The sequence below is a fragment of the Rousettus aegyptiacus genome, unplaced genomic scaffold, assembly GCF_014176215.1.
Source record: "Rousettus aegyptiacus isolate mRouAeg1 unplaced genomic scaffold, mRouAeg1.p scaffold_m13_p_2, whole genome shotgun sequence".
NCBI classification, from domain to species: Eukaryota; Metazoa; Chordata; class Mammalia; order Chiroptera; family Pteropodidae; genus Rousettus; species Rousettus aegyptiacus.
The window spans coordinates 157,032,035-157,048,463 of record NW_023416295.1 but is presented as its reverse complement, the minus strand read 5'-3'; the positions used below and the strand labels follow the sequence as shown (position 1 = coordinate 157,048,463).

The 16,429-nt window shown below is 40.2% G+C and overlaps 1 protein-coding gene and 1 pseudogene across 3 annotated transcripts in view; both read right to left on the bottom strand.

Moving 5' to 3' along the window:
• ANO2 (anoctamin 2) overlaps window positions 1–16,429 on the bottom strand; it is a 291,146-nt gene that overhangs the window by 30,622 nt on the left and 244,095 nt on the right. For all 3 annotated transcript variants that reach the window (XM_016162765.2, XM_016162764.2, XM_016162767.2), the window contains 3 exons: window positions 14,987–15,044; window positions 14,713–14,813; window positions 4,591–4,736 (listed from right to left, as the gene is read on the bottom strand). In XM_016162765.2, coding sequence (XP_016018251.2) covers window positions 4,591–4,736; window positions 14,713–14,813; window positions 14,987–15,044 — 305 coding nt within the window. The remainder of the gene's footprint in view (window positions 1–4,590; window positions 4,737–14,712; window positions 14,814–14,986; window positions 15,045–16,429) is intronic.
• On the bottom strand, window positions 14,190–14,308 carry LOC118614034 (annotated as a pseudogene).

Here is a 16,429-nt window from a genome sequence, read left to right as displayed (position 1 = left end):
GCCTGGTAATACGAGATAACCAGATGTGCACATGTTGGCACCATCAAGGGCCAGTAAAGCAGGAGCAGCTCATGGATGCCCCTTATGTGCTATGCTAGGGGATTTGAATTTTCTCTCTAGGGGCACTGAAGGACTTTAAATAGAAAAGATAATATGGTCTGAATTGCAGTTTAGAAAAGCTATTTTTAAAAGTGAGAAAAGGGGAAGAGGGAGTGAGAAAAGAAGCTGGGGGATGAGGTAGGGAGGCGTTCGCAGTAAATCAGAGAGAAGTGGCAAGGGCTTCAATGGGAATCCAAAATTCTTAGTAGAGGAGGCGTTGGTGAGGTAAGGCACCATAGGTAAAAGAAGCTCAGGATCATACTGAGCAAACCTCTCCCCAGCTAGGGTGGATGCAAAGTCAGAAAGGACTTTATGCAGAAGAGGACAGGGTCTACATCAAGTCATGCACATTCCTCCTGAGCCCAGAAAGGACTTTATGCAGAAGAGGACAGGGTCTACATCAAGTCATGCACATTCCTCCTGAGCCCAGGAGTTTTAGCTTACAAGGTGATGAGGCAACTGGGATGCAGCTGCAGAGGTGTTGGTGTCCTGGTCTCCAAGGTGGGCCTGCCCCATGCGTTTCCATCAGCTGAGTGAGTCTTACAGGTCTTGGCTTATAAACCCAGAGAGCAGGGGAGAATGACAGCCCCCGGTCCTTTAGAATTATCTGGCTATCACTCCAAAGAAATGTACCAGCAAATATGCAATTACCAACACACCTCCCTTTCTATTAGAGTTTGACAAGATGTAAATTCCTGACTCAAGAAAAATCAGATTTCCTCTAAAGACTATGTGAATAACAGAAGAAATTCATCTCATCACCCACATTAATAGCTTCAGGGCCTCAGAGTTTAGGCTGCATTTAAAAAGCTGGAGGAAGACGCTAAGAAAGGTAATTAAATTCCTGAGTCAGGAAGACAATGGTGATTATATTTTGGATGACTAGAGGAACAAAAGTTTGTCATTTTAGTTAAACAAATGACAAAAGAGCACATTTGAGATGCCAGATTTGTCAAGTAGAGCCCTAGGGCTTGGGGTTCTTTGAAAGGACAAACATCTTGGAATGTTTATATCTCAGGCTTCTGAATGTGAGTCAGATTGGCTTTGGAGTCTGGTACCCTCTGTCTTTAAACATACTGCTCAACCTCACATTATGGACAGGAAGAACCTCCAGGGCTCACTACATTCAGGGGCTTCAAACTATATTTAGTCAATTCCTAGATTAAAAAGAAAGAAATTGAACTCCTGACAATAACAATGGCAGCTAATATTCTATGAGAGTATAGGTCTACTAAGCATTGTTTTTTAACTGCTTTCTGTTCATCACTTACTTCTCTAAACCATCCTAACAAGCAAGGTAGGTGCTATTATCATTGAACCTACTTTTGAGATGAGTAAATTGGGCCTGCTCAAAGCTGGAAAACTCTTCAGAACATCCCATCAACAAAGCCCTGTTTTAGAAACGATCTTTCATTTACAGCTTAAAGTAATAAAAAACTTACCTCTGTTAAGAAATCTTCCCACATTAATTAATAAATTCATTCATCCATTCACTTATCTTTGTTTATCAGATGTATGATGTGCCTGTAATGCGCCAGGAAATGTACAAGGCTCCGGAGGAAATGAACATGAATAAGCCTTAGTCCTTACTCACTGATCTTTAGAATCTAATAAACTGAGTCTGCTGAAGAACAGATATGCTTCTGTAAGATACTCCATCAGTGTGTGTATCAACTGCAATGCCGAGACAGAAAAGCAGATGATGGTTCCTCTCAGGAATTCTATTCGGAAGGAAGACTTCACAGAGGAAGCACTATGAAAAGCTTAAAGATCAGGCTGGAATATTTAGAAATGAGGTGGGAATAGAGCCTGGGAATCTCAAGATCTCAAGCTTACTATGCATTGATAATTCATCCGTATCACATGACTTCAGGATACTGAATAACGTGTACTCAACAGAAGAGCATTTCGTATATTGCCTGTGGGTAGGTGAACTAATCCTTTCAGAAAGCAATTTGGTAAAATAAATCAAGAATCATACAATGGCCATATGTCAGACATAGTAATCACACCTGTGGAAATCTATTGTGAGGAAATAATACTACATGTGCAAAAGATTATATGCATAAAAATAGTATACATTAGATTATTAAAATAGAGGAAGAATTGGAAAATGAGCCTCTAATGCACATCATCGAAAGATAGGTAAATAAACTATGGTACATTTATGAGAGAGATTATTTACTATGCAGCAATTCATTGAATATTATATGACAACTTGGAATACTTATTCACAGAATGTTAAGTGAAAAAAGAAAAGCAAATGTGTATAATCACTTTATTTTTTTAATCATATATATAACAAAAAAGTGTTTATGAAATGGCACTAAAATTCTAACAAAGTTGGACTTGTATAAGGAAAGTTTGGGGAGATGTTCCTTCTTTTTTCTATTTTCAAACTTTCTGCTATATGATTGTTCCATTCCTTTATAACCTGTAAATAGGGTGCGCGCGCACGCGTGTGTGTGTGTTAAATCTATACTATAAATTTTACTCTCTATAATCTTGGTGTGAATTTCTTCTAGAAATCATCACATCTAGTCCTTGTATTTTTCCTCTTCTCATTAATTTGTAAGTGCTCGAGTTTGAACAGAGTGGTTGTCTATTCAATGATACAACAGCTGACAAAGTGAAGCATGTCTGCCTACATTCCGCCTTCCTAGGCTCTCAAGGCCATTAAGAGAAACAACAATACTTGACACTTAACACAACTTTTATAGGTGCTAGACATTCTTCGAAGCACTTCCCAGATATTAATTCACTAAAAAGAGCAATCCCATGAGGCAGACACTATGGTTATTTATTTATTTATTTATTTATTTATTTATTTATTTATTTATTTTTATCTTTACCACTAAAACAAATCGAGACACATAAAGGTTAGCCACTTACCCAAAGCTGTCCAGCTAGTTGGTGACAGAGTCAGAATTTGAACCCAGGGACTATGGCTCAAGGGTCTCAGCTCTTAATCGCTCAAAAGAGGAAGCTGGAAATAGCCAGCTATCTGTTCAAACGGGCATGTAAAACCTATACAGATTATTGGGTGGTGGGGGTGAGAGGCTAAAATTGGAGAGTGGAAGTTGAAAGACAGAGCTCAAGGATTTCTAATGTAAACCCTTTGCCAAATGAAAGCCTCAATCTCTGGCAGCAATTTCTTTCTGAGAGGATGGCAAGCATAGAATGGCATCTGAAATACGAGTCATCATCTCTGTGTAAATATCTGATTGGAGAGGGATTAGAGGTAGCACTTAGCTAAAGGTGAAAAGCATAAGGAAGCTTTGTGTTTACATAAACTGGGTCTTGATATTTTCTTTGCCTATTGTTTCTGAAACAGACATAACAATTGTTACTTCTCCTAGGAGTTTATTTAGAATACAAAGCCCAGGCTTTGCCTGGAATTTTAGCTCCTCGGGGCTGGAAAAGACCTTTTGTAGCCATCTAATCTAGACCCTGTCCCTCTCTCTACCCTTAACATACATACACAACATTCTTGCAAACAGAAGAGAATAAATATCCATTAGAAATAATGAATGAGGCACCTGGTACACAGAGACGCTTTGGTGGCTGCCTATTAATGTGACTGACCAAAGAAAGCAGGAGTCATTATGGAAATACAATGATAATAAGTACTGAGTGAGTCTCAGTTGGATCTGATTAATGTTTCTCCAACACTCTAGACTGAGTAAACATTTAGATAATACGTCCGACCTTGGTTTTATGTTTTTAACTCATTAGTTCCGAATCTTGGAAAGAGGTTTCTCAAATATCTACCTCAATAAAAAATCAGGATTATTCACAAGTAGCTAAGAGTTTGAAGGTCTAAGATGGTACACTTCTCATAATGGAAAACTCATGGCTTCCGAATCACATGTTAAACTGTGTTCTATCAGCCTGTACTACATGAGCTCCTGCTTTAAAATCTTATTCAAGAATGACCAGAGGCTCTTTAACTAGAAATCTATCTCTCATCCCCTACACAAAGCATCCCCAACTTTTCAAAGAGAAAAGCTGACATTTTACCCAGCTCTGCTGGATCAGAGTAGGGAACTCTCCTATATTCTGCATGTCAAAGATGTATACACCCTTGTCCCGAGGATCATAGGATGACTTTACTCTTCCTGAATGGGAACTATATTCTTAAATGTCAGACTTCGCTATTTCACTTTCAGCTTTATCAATGACAGAAACCATGGGAAGGGACCTGGGATACCAAACTTCTCATTCCACAGGTAAAAAAGAGGAAACCGAAGGAGAAGAGGGCATCATCCTAATATCTACTTGGTGATAAGAGCTGCTCCTGGTTCTTATTCCAGGACCCTTTCTGCCTCACCCTCCTCAATTTTCGTGTGACACTGAAAGTGACATGTGTACCCATGAAGCCCAGGAAAGAGCAGAGGCTGCACCAGTTATTTCCCTAACCCCCTCCCTCACTCCTCTCCCAGACTCCTTGCCTAAATCTGCCCCCAGTAGAAGAAGATCATGAGATCTTACTCATTTCCATGTACTCTGGAGTCAGCCCAGTGTATGGTTCCAAGCTGTAGTCTAGGTCCCACTGTTCTGGATGCTTTGAATGGGCTGAGTCAGTTTCTCCAGGTTCCGTCTCATCTTTCAGCTTCCGAAATAGTTTCTTTAGCTTCCTGAAAAAGAAATGGACAGTCACCAAAAGCCTCTAGAGGATCGAGTTAGCTACGCAGATTGAAAGGAGAAACAAACTAAATTTTGACATTGAAGTTATCTCTGATCCAAGAACACACAGATAGTATACAGATAGTATACTAAGAAGACCAACTTTCTCTTAAAGACAACCTAAGGAAGTCCTTTATCAGGATAATAAAAGGCTCCCCCAACAAAGGATCAAGTTCCTTCAAACCCAAAGACACTGAATTCTCCTTGCTTTTTGATAACCAGCAAGAGAGTTGGCCCTTTCTGCCAAATACCAAGACAGTCCTGTTGTCTAACATATCAACCCTCTCCATGGGGAAGAGAGGGAGTCCAGAAAATAGAAAGATGCTCTCCTCCAAGCTTAAACATTTTCGGGTCTTAATAACATAAACAGCATCACCTTCCCATTAAAGCCAAGCTAAAGAATGTCCAGCACTGCCATGGGTTGAAATCAATCCCCTCCTGCCCAGTTCATATATTGAAGCTCCAACACCTAATGTGACTATATTTGGAGACAGGGCTTTCAGAAAGTAATTAAAATTAAATGAGGTCATAAAGGTAGGGTCCTAAACCAATAGAACTGATAGCCTTAAAGAAATAAAAAGGCAATGATCTCTTTCTCTCTCTTTCCATCATGTGAGGATACGGTAAGGAGGCCATCAGTCATTTGCAAGCCAGGATGAAGGCCCTTACTAGAAACCAAACACTGCCTGTACTTGATCTTGGGCTTTTCCAGCCTCTAGAACTGTGAGAAAATAAATTTAAGTTGTTTAAGCCACCTAGTCTGTGGTATTTTATTACGGCAGTCCAAGTAGACTAAGTCAACCAAATGCAGAACTTTTCTGGTCTAGAAGGATAATTAGACGATAATGGTCCAGCCTCTCAGGGTTGGTATGAGGATTAAGTGAAACAATATCTACACAATCCTCAGCACAATTTCTGGACATGGTAAGTATTCAATAGATAATAGTTAATATTATTTTCATATAAATGCTAAAATATACAGAGGGTATAGTCTTTTCATACTTCCCATTGGTACACAACATAGAGAATGAAATTAGGTGAAAGAGAAAAATGTCAATTCTGCTAATTGTCCCAAGAGAAATTTTCTCGGAGATAGTCTGGAAGAGAAGTAAGAGCAGAACAGTCAGAATCATAAACTTGAAGAGTTTAAAGGGATTTTGAAGTCTATGCTCCATCTAAATGCAGGAAACCACTTCCGCCCTCCATACCCCTCACACAAGGTCATCTAAACACTGTGTATCTATTTTAGACCATCACTCCTGTTAACTTTAGGCATCTCATTCTATTGTTAGAAAGTGTTTCTGACAGTTAATGGAAATCTCATCATTCAAAATAATGTTCTGATCAATGTCTGTTGAATATCATTTGCCATCTATAAGATGTAGCACAGTGTAGAAGGTAAAGTCTGATCTTTGATGTCAGAATGTAGTTGTTTAAAACCCAGTTTCACAATTTGCCAGCTATAGGTTCTTGGGCAAGTTATTCAAACTCCATAAGCTTTAGTTTCTTACTGATGAGAATAGATTAACTAGCCCATAGAGTCAGTGAAAGGAGATAATCTATGTAATATGCTTCACTTAGGGATTGGTACATGCTAACAGTTCAATAAGTATATCTATCATTGCCCCTGTCATCATCATAACCATCAAAGAAGGATTTAAAGAATGAGTTGAGATCCATAGAAGCAGCAGTAAAACATTTCATAATAAAAAAGAAAGTAAAAATTTTGATATAATAAGAAATTCAGAAAAACTGTAAAGATTAGGCCTAAAGATTCTGAAGCCAAATAGGGTGGACTGGCTGAAACTCTGTCTATTGAGTCAGGACAGAAGGGAAGGATAAAGAAAAAAAATAAAAGAGAGAGAAAAAGAAGTGGAAAAGGGGAGGAAGGGAGGGAAGGAAGGGGAAGTCTACGACCTGAATTCAAACTGAGACTTTTCCTCCAGATACCAGTAATCAGAAATCTCAGCTAACTCTTTAGTAAAGAATAATTAGTGGTTTTAATTAAACATAGAAAATTGAATGCATGCATATATCCCTATCCACTTCTGAAATCCTATTAAAATGACATTGAATGAATTAAAAAATGTATAAACCCACAAGGTTAAAGAAAATAGTCATGAATACAGCAGTGAATGAGAGATGTAGTGAGTATCTTGAAAGATGAATAGTAGGGGAAGGAGTTAGCAAAGCTATGATGGTTGAACACCAAGTGTTTCCAGTGAAAGACAGGAGATAAAAGTAAGCCAACTCATGCTTCAAAATCTCAGGAAGGTTCAGGAATTGCAGGCACCAGGTATCACCAAAGGCCATAGGTAGTGACTGGTCAATGAACTGTTTAAGGAAGAGTAGACCCTAATGTGCCTTTCCACTCATATTGCCCAGGTAACTACCACTTCCTAACACCAGCAAAATGTTTATTTTGAGGAGAAAATTACCCAGAAAAACTCTAGATCTGAAATAAACCCAATAAAATGGTAGAAAGTTAAAAATCAATAAACTCTCAGAAAAAAAAATAGTACAAAAGACAAATTATAAATAGACAATGGGAAAGAAAAGAAAATTAATCAATCTAGGAACTACAACATTTAATCAGGAAAAGACAAAAAAACAGTGGGAACAAAAATGCAAAAGAAATATGGGGATATGTCTCAGAGGTGAAGGACATACATCTTCTAATCTGAAGGACCTACTTAGTATAATGATGAAAAAAAAAAAAAAAAAGGATTTCCACCAAAGCACAACACCATGACATTTCAGAACTTGAAGAATGATGAAAAGCTTCCAGGTCCAGAGGGACAAATATAGATTCTCTAAAAATTATTTGGAACCAAAAAGATATTAGAATTCTCAACATCAGCCCTTGGCACTAGAAAACTTTAGGGAAATGTATTATCATTAAAGAGGCAAATGATTTCAGCATAGGATTCTATACCTAGCCAAAGTATACATCAAGTGCCAACACAGACAAAGACATTTTTCACACATGCGAGGTTTCAAAAATAAAGATATTCTTCTTTAAATCCATTCTCATGAAGTTCTCATAGGATCAACTTCACCAACCAAGGATATAAAGCAATAAAGAAAACAAAATGTAATACGGCAAACATGGAATCCAGCAGAAAAAGGTGACACAGGATCAAACTCAGATTGATACTTATAGAGAAGCCTTAGTGAACAGTTTTTGCTTGAACAGGAGAATAGAGGGTTCCTAGAGGATGATCTCCTTGAAAAAATAAATGTGACCAATGAGACATATGATGTATTTAATGAGGTTGTCTGGCTGGGAAAGTGGACACTTAAAAACAACTGTTGCCTGTAATGTGTAATAAGGATTATAAAGGAGAAGTTTAGGCAAGTATGAGAACATAAAACAAAGAAACCTGGCCTAAAGCAGAGGATGTTTTCCCTGAGGAAGAGATGTGTAAATCAACTAAATGATGAAAGACAACAGAAGCAGCATGGGAAAGAGGGAGAGTGGTGTGATGGGCGAAGGTATGTTTTAAGCACAGGAAATTATTTGTGCAACAGCCAAAGGCAAATGTGAGAATGGCTCATAGAAGGGACTGAATGGAGTTCAAAATGCTAAGAACATAGAGCGGAAGAGAGAGACAGTGACAGAAGATAAGACTTACAAGAGAGTGCAAGTTCATGACATCGATGGCCTCATACGTCATGTTATGCAATGGTTCAAGTGAGAGATTACAGTAGCAGAGTCTGGGACGATTGCAATGGATATAAAAAGAAGTAGATTAAGACATGCTTAGGAGGTAGGGTTAAGAAGCTGCTGGAGAATTATGTGTGGAAAGAGAAGGAGAATGAGGAACAAGGGTCTTTAGGCATGTGTGTGGATGGGGTGGTACAGTTTGCTGAGACAGTGAACACTAGAGAAAAGGTAGTTTTGATGAGGAGGAAGTGTTGAGATAGAGGATCCCATGAGGCAAATAAGTATGGATGTCTAGAGAGCAATTTTATTATGGCCCTAGAGCTCTGAAAACAGGTCTGGGTTGGAGCTTAAGATCTGAGAGTCATCATGGAGAGAACAATTGAAACCCTACAATGAGCACCACATGTGGATGGAGCAGAGTGGAAAACATATCAATAGTTAAGGTATGGATGGAGGGAAAGAAGGCTTCAAAGGGCAAGGAAGGGGCACACAGGAACAGAAGGCCAACTGTAAGACCATGTGGCAAAGAAGGTGAGGGCAGTAGAAGAGCTTCTGGAAGGACTCTGTCTGTGTTCAGCAGTATAACGCACTGCGGGTAGGTCGAAAATGATAAGGGGAAAAAGTACCCCACGAACAATTCTTATGAACCCCTCCTTCCCACAAGTTTCCCTACTGCACATCTCAGTGACCATTTTAAAAGATTAATGAGGAAAGTCCCTCAAGAGAGGGATTTAACAGGAATCCTGTAAGTTGTATAACATACAGATGGGTCTTTTGGAAAACTTCAGATTATGATTCCGACCGTATGATGCACTTGCTCGTTAAAATAACTCCTTTGATGTTACCTCCTTATCCTTTTCATCTGCAATTTTTCCGTCCCTTTTTAATGACAAGTCTGAGACACTCTCGGGAAAGCTCAGAGCCTTTCCTCTGCTTGTGCCCCATGGGCTCACCATGGGAAGTGTCTGTCACACCTAGGGCCTCCTGCTGGCAGGAATCTGGGCCCCAGGCAGTCCTCCTCTGACCCTGGAGCAACAGCCGCCAGCCTCATTAAAGAAGGCAGAACCAAGCCCTAAATGGCCCAAAGAAGACAAACACATCAACCTCTGAGCGATGTATTCCTTTTCACGACACCTGACAAAGTTCAAATTTGTTCCTTAAACTTCGAATTCATGGCCCGATTCCACTGTATTTGAGGAGAACGCTGACCTCCTTTGCCTGTGATGGCTTTAAAGAGAGACTGTTTTATGTCTTGAAATGTAATATTTATCACATTTACCAAAAAAAGTGAAAAGTTTATAAAATCTTACTGGCTGTGTCCGGGGTTATATTATAGCTATTTTGGGATATGGTCTTATACTTTTAATACGAATAGGGGTGGAGGACATCCTGCCAGTGGAAGTACTGATCTACCTGCTCTGTCTCCTCAGACTTTGCCCAGGAGAATCTGGCTCTTGAAAAAGTAGCATATACCTGCCCCCCGCCCCTCCCTGCCACACGCACACATACACACGAGCCATCTTTCTGAATGATAAAATGCCCATTTCCAATTTTGCTTAAAGGAATACTGGAGCTAAGTTCGACATAAAATTACAGCAAGACGTTGGGATGTGGTGTGTCATGTTTTAGAGGCAAAACACAGTTTGGATGCAACGTCTATCTTCCACAAACATGTATGGGGAAAGGGAAGGCGTGGTATGTGTGAGGCGGTGGGGAAGAGGGAAATCAGTGGCCTGGGATAATAAACAGCACAAGATCAGAGTCTGCCACGCTGTTTGCCGCGCCCGAAGTCATCTCAGAAGGCACCGTTGATGAGTGTTATTCTGAAGCCCATAATGTCCAAACTACCCGGCTCCTCTCTGGAAAGCATCTGCTACAACTGTCAGGTCCCAGGAGCCTGGGTGGCATGAGAGGGGAGAGTCCAACGCCAGATCATGCAACCCAGTTTTATCTGTTATCATGTCTCGTTAGTCCTAGAACTGCTTTTAAAGTGCCTGGTGCCCCCAGTTTTACTGTCTCCTGGGGAAGCTCTTTGTTTACCCATCTCCAGGGCGTCTGAACCAGGCCTAGCAAAGGCAAGCCATGCTGCTGCCTGGTGAAAGATGGCTGGACAGATCTGGGCTTCTGCAGTGGCCCTGTCTGGGCACTTGCCACATGTAGGGGCAGCAAAAGGGAGCGTCTGAGAGAGCTGGCGAAGCTCATCCAAGGTTCTGAAGGGTGGCAGTGCAGTATTCTTGGATGTGTTTGCTATCTGTGCCAGGCTCGTGGAGACCTACGGGATTAAGAGGTGATAATATTGTTTTAAACCAATGTTTCCTGTGCAAAGGACACATTCTACTACCAGTTCATGTGACACCTTGGACGGTCTCTACCCTTGGCTTACATCTCATTAGAGAACCTAAACTTATTTCCTTTCCTGTTCTCATTCAGTCCCTCTAACTGCAGTCAAGGACAAAACCAGATATGCCCCTCGCTGGTAGGTCGTTACAACCTCCCCAATGCTTGTGTGCCTTCCTGGAAACCATGAGAATGCAGATCTCAGGCTAATTGCATTTCTTTCTAATGTTATTTGCCACTCATGGTGACTGATAGTGTTAGTTTTCCATTCTCAGGAACGTTATGGATTTAAATAAAAAACTTATTAGTTTAGAGGAAATTAACATGTAAGTAGCTATTCAGGTAGATATGAGGAAAAGATTTTAAAGTTGGCTCAGAAATGACTGAAGATTAGGAAACAATGTTCTAATTCAAGAAACCTGCTGGACTGTAAGATTCTCAAAGTCATCAACATTGCAGTTGTGGCATTTTTTTGCAACACAGACACAAATACACATGTGCGCACAAACACACACATCAGGAATCTAATGAGAATGTTGTTCCCTCAAAGGGAGAGATAAATGATGGCTGACTGCTTGACCTAATAAAGTTCAATTAGGTAGTCTTTAACATTTTAAGATTTTCTTTGGAAGAATGTTAGAAAATTGCTCTCACAAGTAGATGATAAACATTATAGATAGTCAATTTTATATCTGTATAATCTTATATTTTTTACCCCAAATCTTCTTATCTAGCATAATCACCTACCTAAATCCTCAGAATTATTTGCTTCTTTTTAAAAAAATCAAGTCTGGCCTCTAAGGTTACTTTTTCCCTTAGAAAAGAACTTTGAGGCAGGCTCTGAATGTACATATGAGTTACACTACAAACCAAAAGCAACCTGGCCAGGGACAAACGAGGAAGACCATATTCTGCAGTTGCTCTTTCTAGTCTCACTCCCTGGGCTTGGAACATTTACAAAGCATCACTTACAAACATATAAGCCAATAACGCTAAGTAACACGTGGATCCCCCAAGAATGGTTCTTCCTTTCTCAGACAGTCATTATTTTCTATTTTCTAGATAGTGGAGCATATAACCATGCTGTATTTTCACACAACCATGTTGTATGCAAATCTTTCTAAATCTTTCCCAAGGTCACAGAGTAAGTATATTGCAAGGCCTGGATTTAAACCCAGGTCTGTTGGACCATCCGATCTCTGTCCACAGCAATGTGCTACCGCCACGAAAGAACTAAAGACCACCAGGTCTAGTTTTTATAATTTACACTGCTCCTTCCTCATTATCAGGCTCAACTGTCATTTCTCTTTGGACAATGAAAGACTCCTTTTTATTTTCTTGCTTATTTCACGTTTCTCAACAGTCATGCATAAGGATATTGCCAGGTGCTTGAACTAGATTGGATGGACCTACTTTATTGAGAGTAGGTTCTGAGTAGAGAGAATGGAAGATCCAATAATCATAATCATAATGATTTCATGTGACCAGACTCAAAATACATAAAATTGTAAAGATGTTTGAAGATAAAAGACCTAGGGTTTGATGGGAAAACTTTTGTTCTACATCCCTGAATGCAACTCTGTAATTATGTGGCATGTGTCTTTTAGCAGATCAGAAACTGAAATGAGGAAAAATATTTGAAACAGAAGTGACTTGTATTTGGAATTAGCAGTGACTAGTTTCACCGATGAGAGAAGAGGTTCACAGAATGTTAGAGCTGAAACGAGAGTGCCTCGGAGATCATTTTCATCAAGAGATGAGGACAGCGAGACTTACAGAAGTGACTTGCCCACAGCTTTATGAGTTACTATGCAATTGCCATCAATTAACTGTGGCATATTAAAAACATCAAGCATAAACAAGGAAATTTAGCCTTCAAGGCAAACAGCCGTGTGTTAGTTTCATCTGTTATGGAGCTGATGGAGCTGATGGGTAGGGAACGTGCCAACACACTGTCCAAACATATGCCTGAGTTCTTGCCTCTCATAAAGGCTTCTGGGTCCATAGTGAAAGAACTAAGTGGTAGAGCAGATGTCCAGGAATGAAAAACTGGGCACCTCGTGCCCACAGGCTATATATAATCCCATCCAAAGCAGAGCAACAATGTACCAGAAGGGCAGGTATCTTCCCCAGATGTTGTGAAGCAGAACACACACTTTCTTTGTAGCAGTGGTGAAGGGGCTGGTCTTGTAACTTCAAAGGGGCTAGATGTGGTGTTGGTAGATCTTTTTTTGGTCTGTATATTTTCTGGCTGTTTGTCTGTAATCACTGTGTTCTCTCTGAAATGGTAAACTCCTAGAGAACAACAACCCTGTGTTTCACCAGCTTTGCTTGATGAATATCGCTGAGTATCTTTCGATCAGAAAGATGAAAACAGAGCACAGTTTCAGAGGGTTCAGTTTCTAAAGACTGATGATTTCCCAACTGATGACTAGACACTGGCTTAAGCCGGGAGGTGGAACAAGATGCCCAGACGCCAAACCTCCTGCAAGAAAAGCACATACCCACAGGCTACCTGAGGTTGTCCCACTGTGGGGGCAGAAAACCATCCTAAGAATTCAGCCTAATTAATGGTGGGTGATGGTGAGATCTGTTCTGAGGACTGGGATGCAAAGTTTTAAGAGGGGATGTTGAGGATTCTCATTCCTTGAAGTAGAGCTCTCATTGGAAAAAAGAGTTTTCTTCCCAGGTAAACTAAATTTTCTCCATTATAACTTTAGCTCTGTAAGTGGGTTTCTGAGGAAAACCAAACAATAGTTTTCTCTGGGGACCTTTCAGACAGTTACAGCCCCACATCAAAGCAGGCAAGTCTGGGGTAGTTTTCTATAGAGAAAGGAATTTGATTGTATATCCTCTAATGGTTCCTTTCAACTCAAGGAACCTAGGATCCAGTGACCTTTCAATCAGTTTAGAGAGATTCTGGGCTCTTGTCCTTGCCACGACCCTGACAAGACTTTGATCAGGGAGTGGCCATCTCTATGAGCCTTACTTTCTCCATCTGTAGTACCGCCTAGACCAGGAAGTGTTTTTGATGAACCTGACTCAGTCTGTTGTTTGTTTAGAGAAGATATCCACACCCAAAAGAAATTGTTTATTTAAAAGAAATAATGGCAGACTATCTCATTACATATGATGGCAATAGCCTTCTTTCCAGAGACAGACACAGCCTGGAAGAAACCCCTCTGCTTATGAGAGAGAATCCACATGAAAATCCGTTCTGTTTCCCCAGCAATGCACCAATGCACCTTCCCCCTCCTAAGATCATATATTCCATAATTTCTTAGAGATATTTCTTTCTTTTCTTTCTTTCTTTCTTTCTTTCTTTCTTTCTTTCTTTCTTTCTTTCTTTCTTTCTTTCTTTCTTTCTTTCTTTCTTTCTTTCTTTCTTTCTTTTTTTTACCACCTACAGCACCTGGTATTCCTAGGTGGTCTCCCATCCAAGTACTAACCAGGCCTGACCCTGCTTAGCTTCCGAGATCAGACGAGATCTGGCACATTCAGGGTAACATGGCCATAGACTAGAGATCTTTCTAAATGGCTGCATTATCTTTCAAGCTTTCATATTCATGTATCCACCATATTGAAAGTCTCTTTTACTTATTCACTGCAAGAACAGACAGCATTAAAAATATTAGGTACCTTTAAGTCAGAGATGCCTGATTCATAGCCCTGTCACTACCTAGTTACATGTACTTAATGAGGTGCAGAATCTTTCTGAGGCTCAAGCATCCCGAACCAGATTGGCAAACAAGGCTTGTGGGAAGAGCCCCGCCTTTTGGGGAAAGTTATTGGCATGTAGACAGAGCAGTAAATAGCCAAGTTAGCTGAGAAAAGGAGAGGCCATGAAAATCCTGCTGAAAGACTGGCCCTGCTGAGCTAAGCCCTGATGGAAACCAGAGAGATGAGAAGAGTTCATTACATACGGGACTCCGATCTCAAAGATGTTGTTCTGAATTAACTGCTTCCCCAACATGATGATGCTGAGCTGAATGCAGAGCTCCATGAGGCAGCCTCCAGGAGCACACTGCAGAGAGGAAAAGACAAAGGAATGAGCCGTTAGACCAAGTGAGCTTAGAGAAGCAACCATGTGAATTCAGCCATGCTGTAATGAGGATAAGGATGGGGCTGGGAGTGGCAGGCAGGTGCATCTACGAACCACTACTAGCCAGGTGGAAAACGCCAGTGGCTGTTACTTGCCTCTTCCATGCGGTAACCATCGAACACATAAACATAGCTTCCAGGTCTGCCCACAAACCTGAAATTGAGAAGTATAGAAAGAGTTAGGGAAAGAGAGAAAGTCAGGGATGCTTGAGGGTATGCCTTCAGAGGAATAACCACTGCCTAGTGTCTCTCTTGAAAGTGCTGGCCAAGGCAGGTGCTAAATCACCCTATTATCAGCTAACAATCATCTATAACACCTAGGGTTCACCTCCATGAGATAGGGGTAAGGCTGGGTCTAGTGTAGGGCTGGGAAAGTCAAAGGGCACATGTGCATGTAAGTGTGCGTGCACGTGCACACGCATGTGTGCGATAACTTCTGATACTAAACACAATGAAATTTGGATTTTCTCTAAGTGTACTGTATGTGCATCTTCATCCCTCAACTAGTTTCAAGAATTGATTTCCGATTGCAGCTCTTTGGTGAGCTTTCTTGATTTCCCAGGAAACAAAGGGTGAGACAGACTAAAAAATTGTAAGTGGAAATTCCTGACATCAAAAAAGAAAAATTTAGACTTCTTACTGAAAATAGTCAAAGGAATGGAAGAAGCCTGACTCTTTCCTCTTCGAAGCAGTACTAATTTTACTGGGGATAAGAAGACTTGGCAGGCGAGAGAAGCAGAGAGGTAAAAGCCAGTCATGGAACCAGACAGGTAATCAGAAGAATCTCACTTATTTGAAATGTCATTCCTGTGTCCACCAGTTAAAACCATACTCATCTATCTAGGGCTCAGTTTAGACCTTTCCTTCTCTGTGAGGTCTTCTTGTCTTTGTTCATCAAGTGTTCCCCTCACACTTTCTTTACATCTTTTATTACATCACTTTTTGGAGATAACAGGGTGCTTAATGCCAAGACTATCTTTCACTATACTACAAGTTTATCTAAAAGTTAGGACCCTGTTTATTTTTTTACTTAGAATATCATATGTATGCCATTTGTTATTGATAATAAATCTAGATAGAAAACACCAATGAAGTATCTACTCATCAATACGAATAGTCTCTCTGCTACTATATATAATTTCATGAGAGTCAAGGGCAGAAATCCTGGGAAGAGGTTGTGGTTTGGACCACAAATACATTTAAAAGAAATTATCAAATGTGGATGATGACAGCTCTTGCTATCAATGCTGCTCGATGAGCATTTAGTTCTAAGGAAGCTTTCCTGACATAGCTGATGCATACTGGGAAATCTCCTTGAAGGTAGCCAATTGATCTGACCACAAAATATAGTTATCAGAAGCGATTTTACATCCAGAATTTGACTGGATGCAGAATCTGACTGGTCTTTGTTGCTCATTCCTGGGAAGGGCCTCTAAATCCTTGGAACTTCCAAATAGGAGTCTTTGTTAATCTTTGTAGGCTCTTGGGACTATACCTAAGTTTATGCTAATGAGATCAGTCAAGATGAGGAAGACCAGG